Source organism: Zonotrichia leucophrys, chromosome 14 (genome assembly GCF_028769735.1).
Source record: "Zonotrichia leucophrys gambelii isolate GWCS_2022_RI chromosome 14, RI_Zleu_2.0, whole genome shotgun sequence".
NCBI lineage: Eukaryota > Metazoa > Chordata > Aves > Passeriformes > Passerellidae > Zonotrichia > Zonotrichia leucophrys.
The window spans coordinates 1,221,088-1,246,142 of record NC_088184.1 but is presented as its reverse complement, the minus strand read 5'-3'; the positions used below and the strand labels follow the sequence as shown (position 1 = coordinate 1,246,142).

Genomic DNA, 25,055 nt, shown 5'->3' with positions numbered 1-25,055 from the left:
CTTCACAGCTTCTGGCCCTTCCCAGCAGTCTTAACAGGGAGCTTGATGTCCCAAAGAGGATTAACTCCCTAATCCTCTTGTGAGCCTTGTGAGCAAGGGAGGCTGCAGAGGAGGAGGGAGCAAGGGAGAAGCTGAGTTGTCAGCTGAGCCCTTATCAGACTCTGGAGAATCTTTTCCATTGGTTAGCTAACCAGCAGCAGGGATTCTGGGGTGTCCATGCTGGCCAGAGGACAGGGCCAGGTCAGTTTTAGGGAGGGACCAGAGTAGTTACAGCTTTCCATTCTGGAGGGATTTCTGTGATGCTTGAAGAGGAGCTGAATTCTTGCTCTCACCTCCACAGAACCAAGCTGAGGAAGCCCCCGCCCAGTCTCAGTCTGTGTGGGGGATCAGATTCCAAGAGCTGTGCCCCCCAGTGTCCCCAAGTCCCTGCATGTCCTCAGCTGGACACTGCAAGCATTCCATGAACAGTGGGGGTGTGCAGCCAGGACAGAGGCTCTGCTCAGGCTGGGATCGTGTTTTCTGTGTGCAGATGTGCAGCGGGTGCTCCAGCTTCCCACGGAAACCTCTCGCACAGTCCTGGGATCCAGCTTTCCCCTGCACACACACTGACACACACAGGGCGCACTCCAGCTCTTGGATGATCAGTGCCAGTCACTCCCGGTTGTTCGGACAGACGGGGCCGCCTGGTGTCCGCACAGAGCAATGGCCAGCAGTGACAGCGATGGCCAGCAGTGACAGCAATGACAGCGATGGCCAGCAGTGACTGCAATGACAGTGATGGCCAGCAATGACAGCAATGGCCAGCAGTGACCACCCATGACCAGCAATGACAGCAATGGCCAGCAATGACAGCAATGGCCAGCAATGGCCAGCAATGACAACAATGACAGCAATGACCAGCAATGACAGCAATGGCAGCAATGGCCAGCAATGGCCAGCAATGACAGCAATGACCAGCAATGGCAGCAATGACAGCAATGACAGTAATGACTGCAATGACAGCAATGACAGCAATGACCAGCAAGGGACCAAGCAGCAATGGGCCAGCAATGGCAGCAATGACCCGCAATGGGCAGAATGGGCAGCAATGACAGCATGCCAGCATGACACCCACCCCTTGCAGCGCCCATGCCATCCAGCTCCACTCACGCCATGCAGTTTCGCAATGACACAACTCCCAGCCATGGCTGCTGACAGGCAATGGACAGCTGGGACGCTGGATCCAGCAATGGCCGGAGTGACATCGATGACAGGACCAGAGCCACAAAGAAGTGTCTGCATGCCACAATGTGATATGACACAATGGCGCATGGGTTCCACCCATTCATGCCAGTTGACCAGCCTGTGTCCAGGGCGACACACCTTCCAGTGGATGTTATCGTCTGGTCCCACAAAAAGTCTGTGACATGTGGAGCAATGACCTGATCCTCCGGATGTGATGTACGACCCCCAGAAGTTTGCAGCCCATTCACTACTGACATGCGATTTTTGGTTCCCCCACTTCTCCCAGGGCACAGCGGACTGGCAACATCACCAGGGATGTGTTTCGCTTGTTTTCCACAACGACTAGAGCATGCCTGCCCCCTGCTATCGTAGAGGAGGAGAAGGTCCCTGCACAGGGTGCGAATTGTTGCCTGGCCAACAAGAATGCTGCTCCAGGAAAGCCGTGAACCTGAGGAACAGTGAAACCTTCTCTTTCCCTCAGTCCATCTCTGGCAGCAGCAGGCTGACCATGTCCCTGTCCTTGACCCCTGCAGTCCCAGAGCTGGTGTGGGCATGGGCTGTGCCAGGGCTCTGCCATGACACAGGCCTCTCCTGGGCTCTGGGGTGCCTTCTGAACAGGTTGTGACAGAGCCACGGTCCTGGAAAGGTGAACGGGAGCCCCAGGGCCAGGCTGTGTTTGTTTATCCTGGTGATGGAGCACACAACAGCAAAACAAAAGGTCAGACCCTGTTGCCCTGGGAGATGGTTTTTGAAGCTGCCTCCCATCCTGCTGGGACTTGGATGGAGCGGCCCCAGCACTTGTCATGTCAAGTTATTTTTGTAATTTTGGCTGGTAAAAGGTCTGAGGCAGGCAGTGTGAGGTTCAGGGATACATTGATCCAGCGCCAGAAGGGCCCTAAATACCTGCTGAGAAGAGCACCCAGCCCTGGGACTGGGGAGGCAGATCCCCATCCCACAGCTCCTGCAGCCAGAAGGACCCAACCTGCTCCCTTAGTCCTAAGTGAGGCACATGGAGCCCCTCCAAACATCCCAAACGTGGCTGAGTCTGACCAAAACTTCACTCACATTTGGTCCATCTGAATAATGAACAGACACAAACTTCTTCACAACTTTGCCAGGTTTAAGGTGGTTTGTGAGCTCCAGGTTTGAGCTCACTGTGGGCAAAGGTGGGGAGGGCACTCTCAGGAAGCACTGTCAGGAATCACTGCCAGGGAGGGAGAGCAGGTTCTGAGCAGCCCCTTGCAGGCTGCTCCTTGCTAACTCTGCTTTTACTCCTGACCCTCTTTGTTGGGGCAGAGCTAATAAATGCCACCATCAACTCCAAGCATGCTTTTGTGCAGTTGTGGGGAGCCTGGGTTGAGCAGCATGGAGATGGAAAGGGAGGCTGTTCCAGCAGTCCTGGCTGATCTGCCTCTTCTAGAATAGCTTCTCCAACACTGCACCTCAAAGCCTGACGTGGCAAAATTCACCAGACTCCTTTTTGAAAGTGGGGAGACTGAGACACACAGCTGCCCTGTGCCCAGGCTGGGGCACACGGGGAGGCAGCGGTGAAGCTGTGAGCAGCCCTTATTCACCGTGTGAGCTTCCCTGTCCCACCCCAGCAGCTGCCAAGGGAGAGGAGCAGCAAACCAGCCCTTTTCCCTCTACATAAAGGCCCCAAATCCCCCAGGCAGCTGGGTGCCTCCCTCTGGCACCAGCAGGGATGTGGGACACAGACTGATCCTGGGAGGAAGGCACGTTGTGTCTGGGCAGGAGACCAGCAGGGAGTGAAAACCACGTGGAACAGCCCTTGTCTTGCTGCTTCTGGTTGTCAGCACAAGGAGTTCTTGTGTTTACCCAGACCTCAGGGCAATCAGCTGTTACTAACAACACAACACCCCTTGGTCCCACTGCCCCGAGCCCAGCGAGGAGCAGGACAGAGCCGGAGGGAGGCCAGCGCTGCCAGGGAAGGACAGGCAGCCCCAGGACAGCAGGACTGAGGTACAGGATCTGTGCTGCTGAGCTGCTATCCACAGGTGGCTGGCCTGAGCTGTGTGGGGGACAGTGTCAGAGCCCTTCTCTTGGGTTTGGACCCTAGGCAGTTCAAGCTAGGCTCAGGACACACCGTCAAGGGTCTGATGGCAGCTTTGGGTGTCCAGTGCCCAGGGGGTGGGATGGATGCTCCTGATGAGGGGTGGCAGCTGGCACATCGCCTCCCTGGCAGTCTCAGTTTCCCCATCTGTAAAATCCAGCTTCTTGGATTGAGAACTCTGTCCAGCTCTGAAGGAGGACCCTGACAAGCAGTCCTAGGATATGGAGGGCTTGTTTCCACCAAGCAGATCTCTGCTGTTGGAGGCACAAGGCATAACCACCATGGGGAAGAAAAAGCTGTTCCCAAGCCTCAAAACAGCAGAAATTGGATTTCCATCTGTATTTTCTCATTCCCACCATTTCATATTTGCATTTGGTACTCTGTGATTATGCAGGGATGGCTTTTAGATAGTTGCAGTACTTGCACATGAGAGGGACCATTTGGCATCATATGCCTTAGCTTTCTTCAGCTGTGGTCTGGGGAAATGTCACTTTTGTGAGCAGCATAAGGCACATGATCCAGGCAATCCTGGGACATGAGGCAATAAAAGTGGAGTGATGGCTTGCAAACAACTCAAAACAGTCAAGTGTGCCCATTATAATTTTAATTATAATCACATTTAAAGCAAAATAAAGCTATGCCTCTCTAGGAGCTTTAATGAGGTCATATTTCTCTTAACATTTCACTTGCCAGCTCCTGGCTGTGTGTTGTAAGCCATGCTCCAGCCAGGCCTGGGGAGAACATAGCAAAGCTGGGCTCCCATCACTGCCTAGTTTTAAAACTGAGGGAGAGAGTGCAAAAGAAAAATTTGGGTTCTTATGGTGGCTCTCTTGTCTAAAAAAAAATGGTGAAGATTGAATGTATGTTTCAGAGCAGAATCTCCCCTTTTCTTCCTGACAAGTTGTTGGCTACCTCACAAGTAACTGGATCAGCAGGTGCTAATCTCTGCTCCCTGTGACAGGGACAGGACCCAGGGAATGGCTGGAGCTGTGCCAGGGCAGGTTTAGGTTGGATATCAGGAAAGGTTCTTCCCCCAGAGGGTGCTGGCACTGCCCAGGCTCCCCAGGGAATGGGCACAGCCCCGGGGCTGCCAGAGCTCCAGGAGTGCTTGGACAGCGCTGCCAGGGATGGACAGGGTGGGATTGCTGGGGTGTCTGTGCAGGGACAGGGGTTGGACTCCATTATTCTTGTTGGCCCCTTCCAGCTCAGGATATTCTGTGATTGTATTAAACTACTTGGATGGGATGGGGCTGCCCTGAGCAAAGGCATGCACTGGCCACGTTTGACATCTGACGTGCGGGAGTCAAGGAATGGTCACCCTGAGTGACTCAAGTGTTACCACGGATTGGGCTTGGTTTGGGGAGGTGAGGCTCACAGAAAATAGGGGTAACAAGTGTTAAAGACCTGAGAGAAGTCACTATCTCAGAAACTGGGAAGTCTGAGGTCCCATGCAATAAATTCACACACAGGGCTCACCTTTACACTTCAGGCCACATCTGACACCAGTTGAGCTGTTGCACCTTTTTGGCTTGTTCCTCCAGATGCAGGTCCAGTTTGCTGACCTTTTAATTTCTATGCCATGGTCCTTGTTTGTCTTTATTTCATAATTAGCTGGCAATAAAGTGACATGGTCTCTCTAGCATGAATAAATCCAGACTAGCACCAACATTTTGACCCTGGGTAGAAAGCAAGCACCGTAGCACAGCCCCAGAAATGGCAGCAGGCAGGGACAGTCATGGTCCTAACTGCTTCCCCCAAACAGGGACAAAAGATTTGTCATGGACTACACGCTGGAGACCAGCCAGCTGAAGCAGAAGCTTCTGAAAAGCATCTACAGCCTCCAGCTGAAGTCATTTACCACACTGCAGTCAGCCAGCCCGCTGCTGCACAGCCAGCGTGGCATGGGCATGGTGACGCAGCACCAGGTCCACCAGCTGGCAGATAAGGCCAAAAGCCTGTGTGAAGATCTGGACAACATCAAGAACCTCCTCCACTACTGCCAGGATGACTTGGTCCGGCAGATCCCCAACCCCACCGGCAGCCGCTACGGGGGTGTCAGTGGGATCCATTGCTCCCTGGATGGCTCCATCTACGTGACAGCTGAGAGTGCTCCCTGGGTCCACGTGCTCAGCAGCACAGGCCACACACTGCAGTCCCTGCCCTGCCAGCAAACGGGCAAGGGAGGCAGCATTTTCTTGCCCGAAGATGTGACTGTGACTAGGATGGGAATGGTGGCTGTAGCTGACATGGTGAATGAAGCCATCTGGGTCTTCAACCCTCACACCAGCCTCTCCAAGGGGGAATGGATAAAGATCGGGAAGGTTGGTTCCCCCAGGGGTATTGGAGTAGACTCCATGGGCAAGATCCTGGTAGCAGACTATGCACAAGGCCAAGTGCACAGCTTTGCTCTGGACCATGCCTTCAGGACTCTCAATGCCCACACTGTATCGAATCTGCAGGGACCTCGCTACGTCAGCCCAGTGCCCAGTGGAGGCTTTGTGGTGAGCGAGGAGTGTGGAGACGTCAAGGTGTTCATGAGCAGCTGTAAGCTCCTCTGCTCCCTCAGCAGCAAATATGGACACCAGTTTGGCAACCCTGCTGGGGTCTGCGTGGACACGGATGGCAGCATCCTGGTGGCAGACGAGCAGCGCCGTACAGTCCACTTGTTCCCAGAGCATGGAGCTCCCATCTGCCTGGTGTCCACAGGGCTGCGGAGGCCCGCTGGCATGGCTTGCTCCTCCTCTGGGCACCTCTTTGTGGCAGACACGGGGGAGAACTGTGTCAAAGTCTTTAAGTACTGTGTGAGGCCCCCGTACAGACCCACCAAGGCTGGGGCATCACGTGCTGACCCCAACCAAACACACAGGTGGAGAGGAGGGGTGGTTCCCCTGCAGCCCCGCTGAGCTGTGCATCTGTTGGTGCTCATGGAATCATGGAATGGTTTGGGTTGGGAGGGACTGTCAAGATCATTTCATGACAGGGACACCCTCCACTATCCCAGGTTGCTTCAAGCCCTGTCCAACCTGGTCTTGGACATTGCCCCAGACCTGACTGCCTGATGGCCCTCAGATTCTCCAGGACTAGACCAGCTCCAGATCCACAAGAGTGTGTAAAGGATGACCCAGCTACTCAGCATTGGCCTTGCATCGGTGCCTTGGCAAACTTGTTATCACCACACCCTTGACTTCTTGTGTGTTTTCCAAAGCTGATATAAATATTTCTCCTCTCTCCATGTGATTTTGATGTGCTATGGTCCCATCTTCCTGATGCTGGAGCTTGACCAGAGAGGTAAGGCCATGCTAGAAGTCCATGCTGCATCACTGAGTCATGGAATCACACAATGGTTTGGATTGGGTCCTTAAAGATCACTAGATCTACACCCTGCCATAACTGGGCACACCTTCCACTAGATCAGGTTGCTCCAAGCCCTGTCCAGCCTGGCATGATTGAGCCAACTGGTCTGTCCTAACTCATTCCCAGGCTGTTAGAGAGGGTTTTGCAATCAGAGAACAGCACACTGGGTCTGCAGCAGACTTCAGGAAAAGGGTAAAATGAAGGTAACTCCTTCTGTGCTGCATTCCTGACCTCTACAGGGAAGCAACAACCACTACACAGAGTACGTTTCATATGGAATCGTGGAACTCCTCACACTGGCCCACATCCTGGGGTGGGAACTGCCCTGTTGTCCTCTGGAGAGGAGGGCTCAGAGCCACGATAAAGGCAGAGTCTGCTGCCTTTATCTGCAGGGCCAGGGGAAGGTGTGCAGGGTGTGCCGGCACAGACACGGGCGTTTTCCTCTCCCCGCTCCAGCCCTCGGTGTGGGCATGGAACTTATGGACTCCTGGGTCTCTGCTGATGTCCCAGACCCAAGTCACCACCTTTCATCCCAAATGATGCCTGGAGAAGGCCTTGCTCCCTCCTGGCCCTGGAACGGGCTCTGAACACAGCAGACACCCCGTGGGGCTCTCCAGGACTCCTTTCCTTGCAGAGTGAGGCAAGCAGGGCTGCATGATCTGCAGGAACAGCGAGATCAGCCTGGTCAGTCCCAGGAAGCTGAGTTCCCTCCCAGAAGAACTAATCTCCCCCATCTTATTTCCAATTCTGTGGCATCCAACAACTAAAATGAAAACCCCAAACCTTTTATCTAGCCCACTCCCACTTCTGCACCTGCTCTCCCTTTCCATGTGGGACCTTCTCACGCTGCCCAGCATCTTCCCAAGCTCACTGGCCCAAGCCCACTGTCGGATCACAGGATGGAGCTCTTGGGCACCTGTGGGCACCCGCGGGCCTCTGCTGGGCCAGGCATCCACTGGGGCGGTCAGGATGGGGGTCAAGAGGGTCCCATCAGCACCGCCGAGTCCCTCGCCACTGGGATGGGGGACAACGGCGGTCCCTGAGGAAAGGTGAGCCCTCGGACTTGGGGGATGAGGGACAATGAGGTCCCACATGGAAAGGTGAGTCCTTGGACTTTGGGGATGAGGGACAATGGGGTCCCACATGGAAAGGTGCCTGGCCTGTGGAATGAGCGACAGCAGGGTCTTGTGGGAACAGTGGAGCCCCTCGATTTTGGGAACAGAGGACAGCGATGTCCTGTGAGCACAGGTGAGCCCCCAGCCTGTGGGGATGGAGCCAGGAGTGTCCCGTGAGCACGGCCGAGCCCCTGGCCCCGCTCCAGGCGGGCGGTGGCCGGGCAGGCGGGGGCACTGCCGCTCCTTATCGCGCGGCTCAGGCGGCCCCGCCGCTCTCGGGGCCCGCGGGAAGGCGCCGGGACGAGCCCGGGGAGCGGCGCTGCCGGGAGCGGGGCCGGCGGGGCCCGGCAGGCCGGGAGCTGGGAGCGGGAAGCCGGGAGCCGGGGCACCGCGGAACGCGGGCGGCGGGTGGCGGCGCCGGCCGGGCCCGTCCCGCTGCACGGCCCGGCGGCAGCGGCGTCTCCGAGCAACCGCGGGCGGAAGCGGCGGAGCGGAGCGGGCGGTAGGAGCGGGGCGGGCCGGGCCGGGCCGGGCGCGGGGCCTGCGCGGGCACCGGGGAGGCCCCGCCGGGCTCCTCGCAACACTGAGGGGCTGGAGCGTGTCTGGGGGAGGGAACAGAGCTGGGAAGGAGCTGGAGCACCAGGAGGGGCTGAGGGAGCTGGGAAGGGGCTCAGCCTGGAGAAAAGGAGGCTCAGGGGGGACCTTGTGGCTCTGCACAGCTCCTGACAGGAGGGGACAGCCGGGGGGGTCGGGCTCTGCTCCCAGGGAACGGAGACAGGACAAGGGGAAATGGGTTTAAGTTGTGCCAGGAGAGGTTTAATTTGTGTATAGATAGGATAGATGGGGAAATTTCTTCATGCAAAGCATGCTCAGGCACGGTCACAGGCTGCCCAGGGCAGTGGTGGAATGCCAGCCCTGGAAGTGCTCAAAAAGCCGTGTGCATGTGGCACTTGAGGACATGGCTTAGTGGGGGTGGTGCTGCTGGGGGAATGGCTGGACTTGGTGGTCTTAGAGGGCTTTTCCAAGCTTTACAATTCCATGGTTCTATGATTCTTTAGATCCTGGCCCTAACCCTCCTGCAAGGATCGTGGGATGCTCAGGTGTGGGTGTGCCATGGGATCAGTCCCCCTTGGCACCCTGTGGCCACAGGACAGCCTCTGGGGTGAGACTGTGGCCACATCCCACCATTCACCTTTGCTTTTCTAACCAAAGTTCTGGAATAATCAGCCCTGGGGTTCTGTATTCATTTGTTGCATTAACACATTTTAGGTGGTGTTTATTTTGTTTGTTTTGGTGACCTGGGATCATTGCATTGGTGCTCTCAGGGAAAGGTGGATGTTTTCAGCAGAAATAGGTGGATCTCAAAGATTTTAGGCACTTTACAAACAGGGACTGCATGAGCATTGGTAAGATTTTTCTGTTAAAATTAGCAGCAGTGAAGCAGTTGACTGTGATGACATTTGATATTTCGGTCTGTTGAAATGAATGAGGTGGATGAATGACAAGTCGTGGATTTGGGAATATGAGAACATTAACATAACAATAGTTGATCAGCCAGGTTTTCAACTATCAAGATATTTTGTACAGCCTGAAAATCATATCAGAATCTTCTCTGCCATGTTTCAAGCAGCCAAGGGGCAGATCATTTGACCTGAGCTATAGCCAGAGGAGTTGCATGCATAAAACTATGTTAATTTTAAAAGTTGGAGAAGATGTAAGAGGAGGAATTCACAAACTAGAGAAGACAAGGATGGCAAGTGTTTCTGCTCCATGAGAAGCTTTCCCAGAGGATTGTGGCTATCTTTAAAAACAATCTCAGTGAAAAATAAGTGTGTATATGAAGAGTCAGTTGACAGTTCCTCTCTGAAATGTCCAGTGGATGGACAGACCTTTAAGGACAGCCGTGCATAGACACTGAGAGTCTCTTGTAGCAATACTCACAACAGCTCTCCCTCTTTCAATAGGAAAAACATCATGGGGTTGTCTTTGATATTTTTTCTTGGGCTCAATATTCCCTTTTACTGCAAAACTGCAAAGTATATCCCAAGACTTCCCTCTCCTGAGGGATTTTGTTGGCAGTGTGGTGCTGGAAGCGCAGTGTTTGCAGGTCCTGAATGCACTCAGCACTGGCTCTTGCTGCTCCAGGGATTCTCCAACCCCAGCAAGATCTGGAGGCCACAGAGGGACTTCATTTCTCCCTCTTTGACCCGAGGGATAACCTCAGAGACCTGGAGTCTGTGAGGAAGCAGGATCTCAGAAGAATCATAGATCATAGAATGGTTTGACATGGAGAGAACCTTACAGACCATCTCGTTCCACCTCTGCCATGGGCAGGGACACCTCCCACTGTCCCAGGTTGCTCCAAGCCCCATCCAACCCAGCCTTGGATGCTGCCAGGGATGGGGAGTCCACAACTCCTTGATTACCCCACTGTGAGTGATTAACCCCAGAGGTTAATCACTCCCTGTAACTGCTCCTCCATCCCTCCGTGCTGTAGGAAATTCCAGGTGCTGAGCTTTCCTGGCTCAGCTCTCCTCTCTGAAGGGAGAGGAAAAAGCCACCAGGCCCTTCCTGCTGTGCATCCTCTGTCCCTGCTGTAAATCCCCTCTGTGCTCCCTTTCCAACTGACTGGTCCCTGCAGAGGAGCAGCCTCGGGGGCCTGTGGAGTTCCACATCCCTCACCCAGCTCTGAAGGACAGGAAAGGACAGCGGGGCCGGATGCTGCTGTTCTGCGCCAGCGCCCTCCTTACTGCAATTACAGCCCTGTTAGAAACCTCCACCTTATTTAAAGAGACACTGTCAACTGCCTCAAAGCTCCTTTCTGCAAAAGGCTCCCAAGGCCACTGAGATGTGTTCTTAATGAGGAGGAGGAAAGCACTAAAGATAAAGAGCACCGATAAAGTAGAGGTGCTTTTCATTTTTTAGGCTGTTGAATCTAATGAATTAAAACTACTTCAATTAATCACTGTAGCCCCTTCTGCCAAAGTTATCGTCTCAGTTTCCAGATGAGAGGAGTGAGGCAAGAGGAGCTGAGTGATGGGATCAAGGTTGCTCTGTGAGTTTGCTGCAGAGGTCTGGGTTGTAAGGTGGTAAAGGAGACTGATCCAGTGTTTGATTGTTGGTAGCAGCAGGAAATACTCCCCAGAGGCACCATGGTGAGCTGTGATGTAGTCCCTTCTCTAGGAGGTGCTCCAGCACATGCAATATGGGATCCAAGATCTAAGGCTGGGTGAATGCCAGGTCCTGGCTGGTCTGATGGGCTGTGCTTATCTGTGTACCACCATGAAAGGCATTTCCAGGCTGGGAGAAGGGCTTTACAGGGAAACTCCAGGCTCACCTTCCCTCACTTCAAAGACTGCAGATCATCAGGAACCCCCTGAACGTGTGTATGGCTGTTGGCTGTCACTGATGGCATTATTCATGTGGTTGGGCTTAGTGTTTTTGAACGTGCTTAGTTCCCCTCTCTGGTGGCTTAGGCCAGCTCAGATTTTCTTTGCATTTACTCACCATGCTCAAGTTGAATTTTTGTGTTTTTTGACAGGTGTGTGTCCCTGCAGTGTCACTGCCATGGTACTGAAGGTGTTCTTTCCATCGTGCTGCTCCTCAGCAGACAGCGGCATTTTGATCGGCCGCTGGATCTCGGAGCAGAACTCTGCTGTCATCCTTGCTGTGGTGCACTTCCCCTTCATCCCTGTGCAGGTGAAGCAGTACCTTGGGGAAGTCCAGCGTGTGACTAAAGTCAGTGTTTCTGTGCTTGGCTCATGGAGCAATAGCAAACAGGAGAAAGAAGAGAGTCTCAGTGAGTTCTTGGAAGACCTTGGGACCATATTCTGCCATGAGCCATGGATCCAGATAAGCAAAGAGGGAGACAGCAAATTCTGGAGCTGTTCTGTCCTTCAGAAGCACTCTAAGAACCCTCAGGAGGAAGAAATCATCTTGGTGTACTATGACCAGCGCAAGGTCATGCTTTCCCATCTGCACCCCCCTTTGGACACAGCTGGCCAGGGGGCAGAGGATGCCTCAAAGCTCTCGGCCATCTTTGACACGGTGGCCAGGAGCCAGGTGCTGTTCATGACAGACAGGTACGACGAGGGGCCCATCAAGCTGACCCACTGGCAGTCGGAGGGGGTGGAGGCCAGCATCATCGTGGAGCTGCTGAAGCAGGCCTCTGTGCCTGCCTGCATGCTGCTGACACTCCTGCTCTCTCTGCTCTCTGGGATCTGCAGGAGCAGGTAGGTGATGTGACATCGCCCAGCTTGTTCTGCCTGGAAATGGAATTCTTGGTTAGGCTTTGCAGGACTACTGCTCAACCCCAGTCAGAAATGTGATACAAGATTGTTCTGTTGGAAACAGGCTGCTGCAAGAGGTCCTGTTGGAGTGGAGCACAAGGCCAGAGGCTTCCTCAGAGCTCTTCATGGAGCTGGGAGGTTTTCTGGGGAGGCATCAATGTCCTCCCCATTTGCAGCAGGGATAGTTCAGCCCTGCTTCAGTTTCATCACAGCTGAAACAGTGGATTTCCAGCTATTCTATAGCTGACAGAATGACATGAGGCTGTCCTTAGTCTCCATAGCCGGGGACTCCCTCCTCCCTGCTTGCTGTGACTCCCTCTGCAGCTGTGAAACATCAGCAAATACTGTTTCTAAATCCAAATACTGTTTCTAAATCCATCCTCTCTCCAAGAGACTGTGGTGCTGCAACCTTGGCACTTTACAGAAGTTTAGAGGGATTACTGCTCAGCCTGAATCCTTGGTGAAATCCTGTTCTCACAACTGTGAGCTTGAATAGGATGCTCCAAATGTAATACGTGACAAGTGCTTGGACTGAAAGCTGATTCTGAGCAGATTTGCAGGGAAGAAACTTAAAATCATGGAATCATTTACCTTGGAAAGGCCCTCTAAGATCATCAAGTCCAATTAAGCCAGCACTGCCAAGGCCACCACTAACCCATGTTTCCAAGTGCCACATGTTTTTTAAATACTTGCAGGGATGGTGATTCCACCACTGCAGCTGCCTGGAGAGGTTGTGACAGAGAGGAGAGTGGAGTTCTGGTTCTAAGCTGCAAGAAGAAACTGTAATTGATGAAATTTTGATAACAGCTACTACTATATTCATGGATAAATCTTTTAAAGTACAGCCTAAAGGAATGGAGGTATTTAACAGGTTTCCAATTGTGTGATACAGTTGTAAAAGAATCACAGTGAAACTCTTCCCATGCAAAAATTTTCTGAGCAGTTGGGTTACACAGTCTGGTACACAAAAGAAAAACTGTCCAGTTTTGGATTATTGGAAGAGATTGAGATTCAAACCTGATATCACCAAGGACCCTGTGTCCTGGAATTGCTCTGTAGATACTGTGTGTTACTGGTTCTTAATGGTGATTAAGTCACAACTTTGTGGTTGGGCAGAAGATTTGGAGTCAGATTTAAAAGTCCTTTTTCTGCCTGTGTGCCCTCACCACAGACAGGATGATTCTTTTCAGGTCTCGCTTGGTCCCACCTCAACTGGTGCCAGGATTCAGGCCAGGCTTGGAGTCAGGTTCAGCTCAAGCCTTGCTGGCATCCAGTCTCAGTCTGCAGTCTAAACACAAGTTGGGAGCTCAAGCTCAGTGGCAGGTTGGGCCCAGATAGCTGCTACCCAGCTTCTCAGGAATTCTGACTTCAGCTTTTCCTAGGGCCAGGATGGATGTTCTGAGGTAGAGCAGCAGCCAGCTGTACCTGGCAGCAGGCAGAATGCAAGGCTTGCTGTGCCCAAACCAACACTGAGCCTGTCCTCAACCTTGGGAGGCAGAGCTTTCTCTCTCCTTTGTTTTATTCACCCCCAGTATCAACTTTGCATTTACTTATCTCCTATGTGTTTTAAAACATCAAACTTGGAGAACAGAGATTAGTGCCTGGCTTTATAACAAGTCTCCTGCTTGACCTTCTAAGTCATTTAAAGGGATTTGGTTCCATTTTGTACCACATGATGTGTGGTACAACCTCCTTCATGCCAACATACTCGAGGCACGGAGAGTTCAAGATGTCACATGCAGGTGTCCTTCCAGTCCCCTCCTCCCCATGCCGGGACAGGACATCCCATAAAATAAGATTTACTGATTTTTTTCTCCTTCAGGTCACAGGACTTTTTTCTATCTGGTTTTTTTTTTTTTGTGATGTTAAGGGATAGTCAGCTTTGAAAGGCTAAAGCAAGAGATCAGCAATGTCCTCTCAGGCTGAGGAGCTTTGGGGATTTTTGGCTATGCCCCTGTTGTGTATTTGCAGGGCAGCAGTGTTGGCAATCTCAGGGAGTGAGTCGCTGCCATCCCTCCAAGCTCACCCCGTGTTCCCAGGTCCTGCACATCCTGAGTTAAGGCATTTCTGCAGCACCACCGTGTGCTGAGGGGTGGCCATTGCGATTCTGCTTCCGAGGAACTTGGGGGCAGCATTCTCATTGTCCCTGAAGGTCTCTGCTCTTGGGGACGTTAGGATGTTTTAGTCTTGAGGCAATAAATTCCATGTGCTTGTTTTTAAAAAGTCTGTTTATAAACACCTCCAATTCCTCATCCAAAGGGAGGCACTGCTCCTGCAGTTTCTAGCAAGGAGCAAGAAAACACACAGGGGGTCTGGTTAATGGAGCTTAATATTTGCATGTGATCCAGATTCAGAAAGATTGCTTTTCATCTGATATCTGAAAATTCCCCTCTCACTCTTGGGAAAAAAATGAATTGGAAAATCAAGGCTTACTCATGGAGGCTATGTTAATTTATTGCAAAAATTCCATATATTTGGAAATACCCCAAAGATCTCCTGCTGCTTAGATAATGCAATGACACAACATGACTAGATTTTTGTTGGGTGTTTTTATCTGGTTGGTTTTCCATTGAAGTCCTGAAAATGGTTCTATACAGTGTGTTGTAAACAAGTGGGAGTATTTCTGGCAATGCACAGTCAATGTGCAAAGGGGTAGGAGACCACACAAGGAATATTTTTTGCTTTCTTCCTCAGTCCTCACAGAGAGGAGAGTTCCCATAGCACATCTTGCAGCTGCTCTATTGAGCTTTTTGCAGTATGTTTGTATTTTTATTTCAATAATGTGTATGTATGTGAAACTATGTGAGTGGAATAGGGGCTGTGCTTGTGGTGGTGAGTGAAAAGAGAGTCAGTTGTGGCACAGACAGGGACATCCCTGGGATGTGTTTTTGGGCCCATGGTGTCCAGTTGAGGAGCTGAACCATTGCAGGCTGCACAATGTTTTGGTGCTCTGAGGTTGCTTTGGGAGTCATTCCCATTTGTGCAAGACATTCCTCAGGCAGACAGCAGCAGCCTGTCCTTTCTCTCCATCCTTCTGGGGGTGTCAGACGGGTGAGCCAGGGGCTGGCTGCCTCCAGCTTGAGGAGCAGCCATGGCTGGTGAGAGCCACCCACTGCTGAGAGAGGCTGGGGCTCTCACCCAGTGAGTGTGTGGTGTGGCACAGGCCCCAGAGCTGCTGCTTTCTGCCTGAGCTGACACGGTCTGGCAGCTGGTGTTTGACCCATAATTCTTCACCTTCAGCCATCTGTACATAATCCCACAGGTAGAGCGTTCCTCCTTCCCCTTCTTTACATTTCAAGTGCAATTCTCTGCTCTAGTCAAGTTTTGCCACACCAGAGTTTGTAACCACTGAGCTGGGGCATAATTGGAAGGGAAAACTCATCTGCTGTGGTGTCTTGGTGAATCTGTGAGGCCAGGTGTGTGTGATCCGTGGCCAGAGCAGTCACCCCCTCTCCCTCCCCTGCACTGCTCTTTTCTCCACCGCCCCAGCTCCCTCCTCCTGACAAGTCAGCTGAGGAACAGTGCATTCATTTGTCTCCAAGGTGGGAGGCTGTAGCAGAGCTGAGTAACTTGGAGACCTCAAATTAAGAATGATTCACAGTACACTGCGTGTGCTTCAAACCCAATGTGTCTGAAATTTGAATGGGGAGGGAGGGGGAAGAGGGGGACTTCAGCACTCTGGTCCTTCAGCTGACAAATGATGCACAAAGTGGGGTTCAAAGGGCTCAGGAGGGTGTGGGGAGGAAAGGGACAGCAGCCCCAGGGGACTGAGCAGGGTTTGGAGGAGCTGTACCTTTGTGATTGGTGTGAATTGTATAAATAGCAGTGGGCAGCCCAGTGTGCCCATCCTGGCCTGTTGTGGAGGCATCTGCTGCTGGGCATGGGCTGGCAGGCTCTGGGTGAAATCCATGCAAGGCACACACAGTTTGCAGGGACATCCATCTCCAGGCCCTGCTCAGGAATGGTCCAAGCAGCTGTGCAATTTCCAGAGTGAAGCAGAATACAAGGAATAGTGATATGTGTGAAATGAATGTAACCTGAAAAACAGTGCCAGAGCAGCACAGGGGAGTAGATAAAGTGACTAAAAGTGACCATGGATTCCTGGACCTGTAACAAAAGCCAGTAAAACACAGTGAAAATAGTGCAACAACTGCACTGGCTGGTGTACTCCTGTGTACAGAACTGATCCAAATTATGGTCACATTAGAATTTATCCCCCAGACCAAACCTGGTGCCATGTGTTGCTGTGGTTTCTGTGACCAGCCTGCTCCCAGTGCTGTGTCACTTCAGCCTGCACAAATCACCAACTATCCTTGCTTTATAGGTTGTGTGGTAATAAAAGTAACTCCCCAAAATAATTGAGCATCATTTTGTACTTTTCTTCTGAGTCATAAGAAAAGAACCTTGTGACTGTTTCCTCCCCTACAGGCCTAATGTGGATGTTAACTTTGAAACCTAATTAAATGCTAAAAGTTGGTTACCTACATAATGCTGGTCACTGCAAGGCAGTGGAGAGAAGGTAGAAGTGAAGACCCTGAAAAAAGAATTTGGAAGTAATAAAAAAAAAAAAAAAAAAAAAAAAAGAAGAGCAGGATCAAGTGGAAGAAAAAAGAAAAGCAGGGGGGAAGGGACATAAACTGCATGGAGGGCACAGCTGTTTTATATACCAGGCTCACACCACACAGAGAGTTGTGATCACCTCTGCTCTGGAGCCAGGCTGGGAGAGCTGGAGGGGTTCACCTGGGGAGCTGCCTGCTCTGGGGGGACCTTAGAGTCACTTCCAGTGCCTAAAGGGGCTCCAGGAGATGTGAGGGAGGGAGAGGGACTGGGAGGGAGAGGGGACAAGGGATGGAGGGACAGGACACAGGGAATGGCTCCCACTGCCAGAGGGCAGGGATGGATGGGATATTGGGAACTGGGAATTGGGAATTGTTCCCTGGGAGGGTGGGCAGGCCCTGGCACAGGGTGCCCACCCTGGATCCCTGGCAGTGCCCAAGGCCAGGCTGGGCAGGGCTGGGAGCAGCCTGGGACAGTGGGAGGTGTCCCTGCCATGGCAGGGGGTGGAATCAGATGAGCTTTAAGGTCCTTTCCAACCCAACCCATTCCAGGATCAGTGATGAGTAACACTGGGGTCTGTGCAGCAGTTACACCATGTTGAATTGTTGCACTGAACACAACTTGACTCTGCTCTCCTGGAGACTGGAGCACTGTGCAAGCCCAGTGATGTATCCAAAGCAGAGGTTGGGATCAGGATTGCCTTGTGGCTTCCTTGGAAGAGTGAGACATGGTTTGACAGAGTGCAAATGAGAGCTTGGGTTGTCTGCATATCTTGGTCTGGCAAGGCTGCCTTAATTCTTTTAACCTTTCAGGGAGTCATTAACATCTAATCACCAGCTCTGGTTGCCCAACCTTAACTTCACACTGAGTGTTTTGCATGGATGTTGGATGCTGGCCTGCCTGCACCATGGCAAAGGCAAGAGGAGACATTCCCGTGTGTTTTGCAGGGTGCTGAAGTTTTGGCCTTTGTCTTTCTTGTGGAGCAAACTCTCAACCTGTGAGCAGCTGGGACACCGCCTGCAGCACCTCCAGGTCATCAGCAGCAACAAGAAGGCTCAAAACCAAAATCAGCTGATGAGGTATGGAGTACATGTAAAGTTAGGTGTGTCTTGGCTCTATTCCTGTCTCTTGTGGGGAGCCCAAGCCATGTATCCCATGCCTGGACAGTACTAGGCCCTCACTGCACCCTATCATGTTCCTCTATTCCCTGCTAGTTTGCATATCTTTACTCTACACTCTATTCATATGCATGTATATTTGTATTTTTATGTGTTAATCATGCCTTTTTCCAGATACCTGCCTTTTTCCCTAGCTCAGGAAAGACAACTGGGATATTGCACCCCAAAAGCTTGTGCTGCACCCATGTGTGAGTGCTTTGCTGTCACTACTCCCACAGGCTCATTGCTTTTACATGTGCTGCTGTCAACCATGGGCATCCATCAGTGTTCAGTGGCATTTCCCATAAGAGCAGAAAGGTTTAAATGCTCCCCTTCTTCACCCACTCTTTTGGGAAAGCTTTTTGTGCAGAAACTGCAGACCAGAGACTCCAGTTACACTGTTAGAACAGTAACAAAGTGTAAGAGAAAAAGCAAACATGCAGCACAGTGAGAGGAACAGAGCAGAGATCTGAGACAGATACTGGATGCCCTACAGCTCTTCCACAGCCAGGCTTGTTCTGTGTGATTCTCTGATCCTGCAGTAATAGACTCCCAGGGAACACTTAAAATAGATTAACAGATTTGAAGGCCGAAAGTAACTGTGATTGTTCTGTCTGATTCCTGAGTAACTCACGTCATGGAATTCCATTCAGTGAGGAAGGGGCAGCCCAGCAGCTCTTCTGGGTTTGTGTATGAACCCAAAACCACTATTTATTGCCTTGTCTGGGAAAGCCATCTGATCTCAGTGTGGATGTGCCAAGTGCAGCTGCCCTTGGTACAGGTAATTGGTAAATCCCCCCTGAGTGTGTATATACCTTTCTCTCTAACATTCCTCTTTGTAGCTTCAATCCCCTCTTTGCTCTATACTAAGAAAGGTTTTGTGATGTGGCAGGCTCTGAGTGGCTCTGAGTTTAGAATCATGGAATCACAGAATATCCTGAGTGGGAAGGGACCCTCAGGGATCATCCAGCCCCTGGCCCTGCACAGACACCCCAACAATCCCACCCTGGTCATCCCTAGCAGTGCTGTCCAAGCTCTCCTGGAGCTCTGGCAGCCCTGGGGCCGTGCCCATTCCCTGGGGAGCCTGGGCAATGCCAGCACATCTGGGGGAAGAGCTTTTCCTGATATCCAACCTAAACCTGCCCTGGCACAGCTCCAGCTGTTCCTTTGGGTCCTGTCACAGTTTGGAGCTGCTACTCAGGAGAGAGCTGTAAACAGCTGGGAGATCTCCCCCCAGTCTTCCCTTCTGCAGGCTGAGCAAACCTCTCCTGTGCTTGGCTACAGGAGCACCAATGGAAGTGAAAAGATTCCAAAATTGTTCCTCTTCAGTGAGTTGTCCTGGTGTCCCTGGGACATTAAAGGTGCTACATAAGCAAAGCCAACAACTGTCATTGAAACATTAAACACTGTCCTTCCTTTAACTCTGTTTCTCTGTGTCCTGCCTGCAGGAAAGCCAACATCTTTGTGTCTCTGCTGATTGATGTGGCCCTGGGGATACTGCTGATGTCGTGGCTGTACAGGAAGAACCGCATTGGTCACCTTGCTGACACCCTCATCCCTGTGGCTGATGTAAGTCTGGCCAAATCTGATCCCCTTTCACCTGCTCTGGGTTGGTTGGTAAGGAAGCAATGCCTCTCACACAAGCTTTCTGAGAGACCTGTCTGAAGTCATGCAAATTAGGTCTCCTCAAGAACAGTGAAATCTTCAAATCAGGCCTGTTGGGGCTGCTCGAAAGAAACTCAGCTCTGCTTTGCATGTGCTGTGAATAGTAATTAGATGTTTATGGGAGGGCTCCTCAAACTTCTAAAGGAACAATTATGGCTTGGACAGAGCTCTGCAGCTGCATGTTGGGTGGTTATGGAGCCATAGTGCTTTTATTTTATTTTCTTTTTTTCTGGAGTCGACAGAAAGTGTCCTCAGGTTGTTGCTATATGGGTTGTTCGTGGTGAAAAAAAAGCTGTAACCTGGGTTGAGTCTGATAAACTGCTGGAAAGTCAAATATGATAAGCAGTGCAGCTATGCTTGTGGAAGGAGTTTCATGGGGAAGTCCAAAGGCTTTGCTGGTCAGGGTACAAACACCTGAAATCCTGCCTAGAGCTCTGGGATATGGCCAGACTAGGAAAACCTGCTGTGTGTTGTGATTTGCTTAAACATAACTCCTCTTGCCCACTGAAATCCCCCAACATCAGCAGAAATTCACGGGTAGCTGGTGTGACCCACACTGTCCTGCTCTTCTGGTGGTTCACTTTAGATGCAGAGCTCCAGCATATCTGTTTAGTGGCAGTAAGGAACATATAATGTACTTCAGAGGCTGGAGACCAGACCACTAATCTGAGGTCAGCTCTCTTTTAAGAGCTTCTGTGTCTTGGGATTACATGTGCAGCCAATTTTGAGCCCTGCCATGCAGCTGCACAGCCTAATCCTTTCTCTGCCCACTTTTCTTTCATTTCTACATGACTCTTTCCATTCTAGCAGCTGGAGAATGTCTTCTCTCTGCTCTTTCTCCAGCTTCTTGGTTGAGAAGAATTTGATTTGATCAGAAAATCCCAGCAATTGTTTATTTTTCCTACTTATGCTGCATTTCCTGGGAAGACCTCACATTTCCTTTGACGACAGTCTTTGTGGTCCATGTTGAACTCCTTAATTATTGCAAGGTCTCTGATCATTCTTGTACTTGCTGGACTTGCAGAAAGCATGTATGGATTGTCCAGCATAGCTGTGGATCAGGACTATTGGTTTTCTTATCTTTCATAGTCAAACCTTTAAGGACAGCATGTGTGCTGTAGGCACTACTCAGCAGTGCTGGTGGGTAGGGAGAAGCACATTTGTTGCAGGACACTTGGTCTTGTGTTTGAGCTATACACTGCAAATATTCTTCTAAGCCTTAATCCTACATCTTTTCCCTTACAGATATTTCAGCTGGAGAAGTTTAAATTCTCTAGAGCTTTCCCTTTGGGATTACTGGAAGTGCCCAGCTCTCAGAAATCTGATTTCTTAACAAGTGTGCAGGGAAGTGGCTTTGGCTGCATTCCTGGTTGCACAGGTGGCTCTGGGAGGGATTCCATCTGCCCAGTGTCTTTGGCAGATGGACACTCTCCGTGCCCAAGGTGTGTCCAACCCCAGCACCTGTCCTGGACAGGCTTTCTTGTGAGGGTTGCTTGTTTGTTCCTCTTTCAGTAATTTAGCTCATCTGTCACTCAACTTTTGCCTCATAGTGACAGCTGTCATCAGCAAGTCTCCTCCTCCGTGTGTGGACTCTGGTACCTGGCTATCACCAGGAGCTGTTTGCTTTCATTCCTGGAAGTGCTGACTCCTGCATGGCTGGGGGGGCTGATAGCCACTCAGTGCCTTTCTTCCCTGTTTTTCCTGGCTTATCAGTTCAGGCCATTCACAACTCTTCTTTTTTCCAGCCTTAGTTTCTTCTTTCAGGCATATAAGATTGTGGACATAAAATCGTTTGGAGTCTTTTTACTCCCTTTGCTGGGCATTGATTTATATGCATTATATGCAGGCCTTAAAAAATGCAGATCTGAGTGATCCCAAAATATACCAATGACTTCAGCATGTGGTGTGCAAGCCAGCACCACTTCTTTTCCAGTATGACAGCAAAATCTCCCCTCAGCCATTCAGCAGTGGGTTTCCTCTCTGCTGCTGAGTGTCCATCTGGTCTGCATTATTCCCATCACTGGGCTTTCTCAAGTGCTTGTGTGTTGCCAAGTTCAGTAACTCAGCATTCCCTGTGTGCAGAGAGCCCCTGCTCCTTCCCTAACACTCTTCTGCTGTGAGCTGTGCCCAGATATGCTGATAGCATTGACCCCACATCTCTGTGTCTGTTGGTAAATACAACATTGGGTATCTCATTTGCCCAGAGGGTGCTGGCACTGCCCAGGCTCCCCAGGGAATGGGCACAGCCCCGGGGCTGCCAGAGCTCCAGGAGAGCTTGGACAGCGCTGCCAGGGATGCCCAGGGTGGGATTGTTGGGGGATCTGTGCAGGGACAGGGGCTGGGCTGGATGATCCCTGAGGGTCCCTTCCCACTCAGGATATTCTGTGTTGCTACTGTAATAAGATTGTTATGTATAATAAGGCTATATACATAACTATATATATGTATAACTATAACTATATGTATATAACTATACATAACTATAAGATTGTCTATATAAGTCTATATACATAACCTCACTTTAACCTTATTGATTTTAATATTGACAGACTACCCTTATATAACACATAACCTTACTGGTTTGATTGATTGATTTTAACATTGACAAAATCCCAGCTGTGTGGGCTCTGGGTACAGTGCTTGGGTTTTTTCCAGCCAACATTTCTGTGGAAGGAAGCAGTGCAGGTGGGTGATTTTGACTCTCAGCACTGCCAGGGTCACAAGCTCAGCCTGCTGCCAGGAGCTCAAGCTGTGTTCCCTGGCCCTCCCTTGTTATCCTCTGATAAAATGGATCTCAGATCAGCACTTGGATGGCAATTGTTGATGCTGCACAAGACATCTCTGAGTGCAGCTCCCACTTTTCCAGCGTGGTGAGCTGTACTGTGCTGGCTGTAATAACAAGCTGCTTTTGTCACTCAGTGAGGCAGATGTGATTCAGAGACACCCAGGGAGTAACTGGCAAGGAGCTGTTAGGAAAGACTGATTTTTGAAGCAGCCTTTCAAATCCAAAAATGGAAAACTTGAATAATCTTCTCTCTGTAGGTGCCCTCACAACTCCTACCTTCCTCCTTCTCTTGATCCCACCAGGCTTCCCAATGGTTGTCCTTGCTTTTGCCTTCCACAAGACAGCCTTCTTTCAGAAATACCTGACTCAAAGATTTGCACTGGTTTTAAACAGAACTGCTCATAAACCATCTCCTTTTTTTTCCTCCTTTATCTCTTTTATCCTTGCTGATGTCTCTTTTTCCTAAGTTGCAATCTGTTTGAAACAGTTACATATTTATCATAGATTGTGCCTGCAAAAGCTTTTCTGGGGCTTGGAGATAATTGGATGTATGCTCCTAGTCAGTCTTGTTCCACTGATCCATAAACAAAGCCAGCAGAGAGATGCTTCCTGAAAAATATTTTTAGATGTTAATTTATAAAATAGTGTATCTTTGAGCCCCAACCACCTGCCACAGACACAGGGCAGGTGTGTCTGACAGGGACAGCTTTGCCTCTGCATGCTCTGACTTGCACCAGATGGAACCTTTAAAGCTGGAAAAGACCTTTAGGATCACCAAGTCCAACCATCAGCCCAGCACCCCTGTGTTCACCCTAACCCCTGGCCACAAGGGCCCCCAGGGATGGGGACTCCACCACTGCCCCAGGCAGCTCTGTCAGTGCCTGACCACCCTTTCAGGGAAGAAATTTTCTCAATATCCAATGTAAACCTCTGCTAGTGCAACTTGAGGCCATTTCCCCTTGTCCTGTCCCTGTTCCCTGGGAGCAGAGCCCGACCCCCTGGCTGTGCCCTCCTGGCAGGAGCTGTGCAGAGCCACAAGGGCCCCCCTGAGCCTCCTTTTCTCCAGGCTGAGCCCCTTCCCAGCTCCCTCAGCCCCTCCTGGGGCTCCAGCCCCTTCCCAGCTCTGTTCCCTGGAGCATCACAGTGCCCTGTGTGTCCTTCTCCAGCCATGTCACATCAGCATTTACCTCTGCACATGGAAACTAGGAAGAAGAGCATGACAGGAAAGAGAATATTTCCACAGTGAGCTCATCTAACCCTGGTTAGCACCAGTCTGTCTCCAGTTTGGTCATGTCCCAGTACCCTGTTATGAAACACTTCCAAACCACTGTATCTGATTTATTAATATGCCCACATTCAGTATTCATGACTGCAGGAGGAGAATCGGACTCACCGTCACCTTTCCTCATTCTGCTTGCTATTGATCAGTCCTAAAATATCTGTCTGGAAAACAACCTGCAAGGTTATGCTGCAGGACTCCTGTTTTGCCCAGCTCAATACCAGCAATGTAGGGCACCTTCCCAGGGCTACGTGCCCCTGCCAGGCTTTAGCAGCACCTCTGGGACTGGCAGCCTCCAGAAATACTCCCTGCTAAAACTCAGCCTTGCCGAAGGACTGCTTTCAAGCATTTAAATATTTCATTAAAATCCCCAAATGCTTTTTCTAAGTTACCAATCCAACACTTTAAATATTAAAACCAATCTATTTATAAAGCAGCAAACGCTTCTCAGCCACAGAGGTGAGCTCCATGGGATCCAATCAGTCCTGGCTTGCAGTGAGACAAATGGAAAAGGAAGGGAATAGAAAGGCAAGCCTTTTGGAGAAGTTGGAAATGGAGCCATTAATTTTGCCACTGCATTAAAAGTAAATGTTTACAAACTCATTTTGCCAGCATCTGTTGGTTAATAAAGAAAATGGAACCACTCCTTGGAAATATTTTTTTCCACAGGGAAGTTATACATGTGAATGATAAGGAAAGTAGGCTACAGTGCATCAGCTTTGGGGAGTGTGGCTTGGTGGTTCTGCACGTGGGTAGTTCTCAGTGCCCTTCACTTGTGTGGGCTGTTAGTGGGATTTTTGGAGAAAGAGGGCTTTTCCTCACAATCTCTGTCCATGTGGGACAGTGTAAGAGGTCACTTCTCCCAGATGTTTTCCCCACCTGTTTGCTGAAGGTTATCAGCTCCCTCAGCTCACAGCTTGGTAACTGGTGCTCAGCAATGGCTTCAGCTCAGGGAAGCAGAGCAGGTGTGAAGTTCTGAGGAGAAAAATCACCCAACTGCAAGGGGAGTGTGGGGTAGTGGAGTGGAGAGATAAAACCAATAAACAACACCAGCCTGGGCTGAAATCACCAGAAAAAGTGAATAACAGTCCTCAGTGAAGAGTCTGGAGCACACATTTGAGGTAGGGAAGAACAAGCCCAGAGCTGGGGTTTGTTTTTTTCTGCAGCAGTGAAGTGACAGCACATGGGCCTGGAGCATGTCCAGGGAAGGGAACAGACCTGGGGAAGGGTCAGGAGCACCAGGAGGGGCTGAGGGAGCTGGGAAAGGGGCTCAGCCTGGAGCAAAGGAGGCTCAGGGGGGACCTTGTGGCTCTGCACAGCTCCTGACAGGAGGGGACAGCTGGGGAACAGGGACAGGACAAGAGGAAACAGCTTCAGGTTGCATCAGGGGAGGTTCAAGTTGGATATTGGGAAAATTCCTTTATGAAGAGGGTGGTCAGGCACTGTCACAGGCTGCCCAGGACAGTGGTGGAGTCCCTGGAAGTGTTCAAATGCCATGTGGCTGTGGCACTTGGGGTTGTCAGTTAATGCTGCACCTGGCAGTTTAAGGTTCATAGGAC

The 25,055-nt window shown here is 50.9% G+C and overlaps 1 protein-coding gene across 4 annotated transcripts in view; it reads left to right on the top strand.

Moving 5' to 3' along the window:
- Positions 1–7,881: 7,881 nt before the first annotated feature.
- Positions 7,882–25,055, top strand: part of PIGQ (phosphatidylinositol glycan anchor biosynthesis class Q) — a 39,043-nt gene continuing 21,869 nt past the window's right edge. For 2 of the 4 annotated variants that reach the window (XR_010442019.1, XM_064725746.1), the window contains exons 1-4: positions 8,480–9,170; positions 11,306–11,996; positions 17,558–17,689; positions 19,216–19,336. Coding sequence is in view for 3 of the 4 variants with exons in the window: in XM_064725746.1 (XP_064581816.1) it covers positions 9,161–9,170; positions 11,306–11,996; positions 17,558–17,689; positions 19,216–19,336 (954 nt within the window). In the remaining variant the exon portion in view is untranslated. Of the gene's footprint in view, positions 7,898–8,138; positions 8,267–8,479; positions 9,171–11,305; positions 11,997–17,557; positions 17,690–19,215; positions 19,337–25,055 lie in introns of those variants that run through there. The other 2 variants (XM_064725747.1, XM_064725748.1) reach the window with 2 other exon arrangements.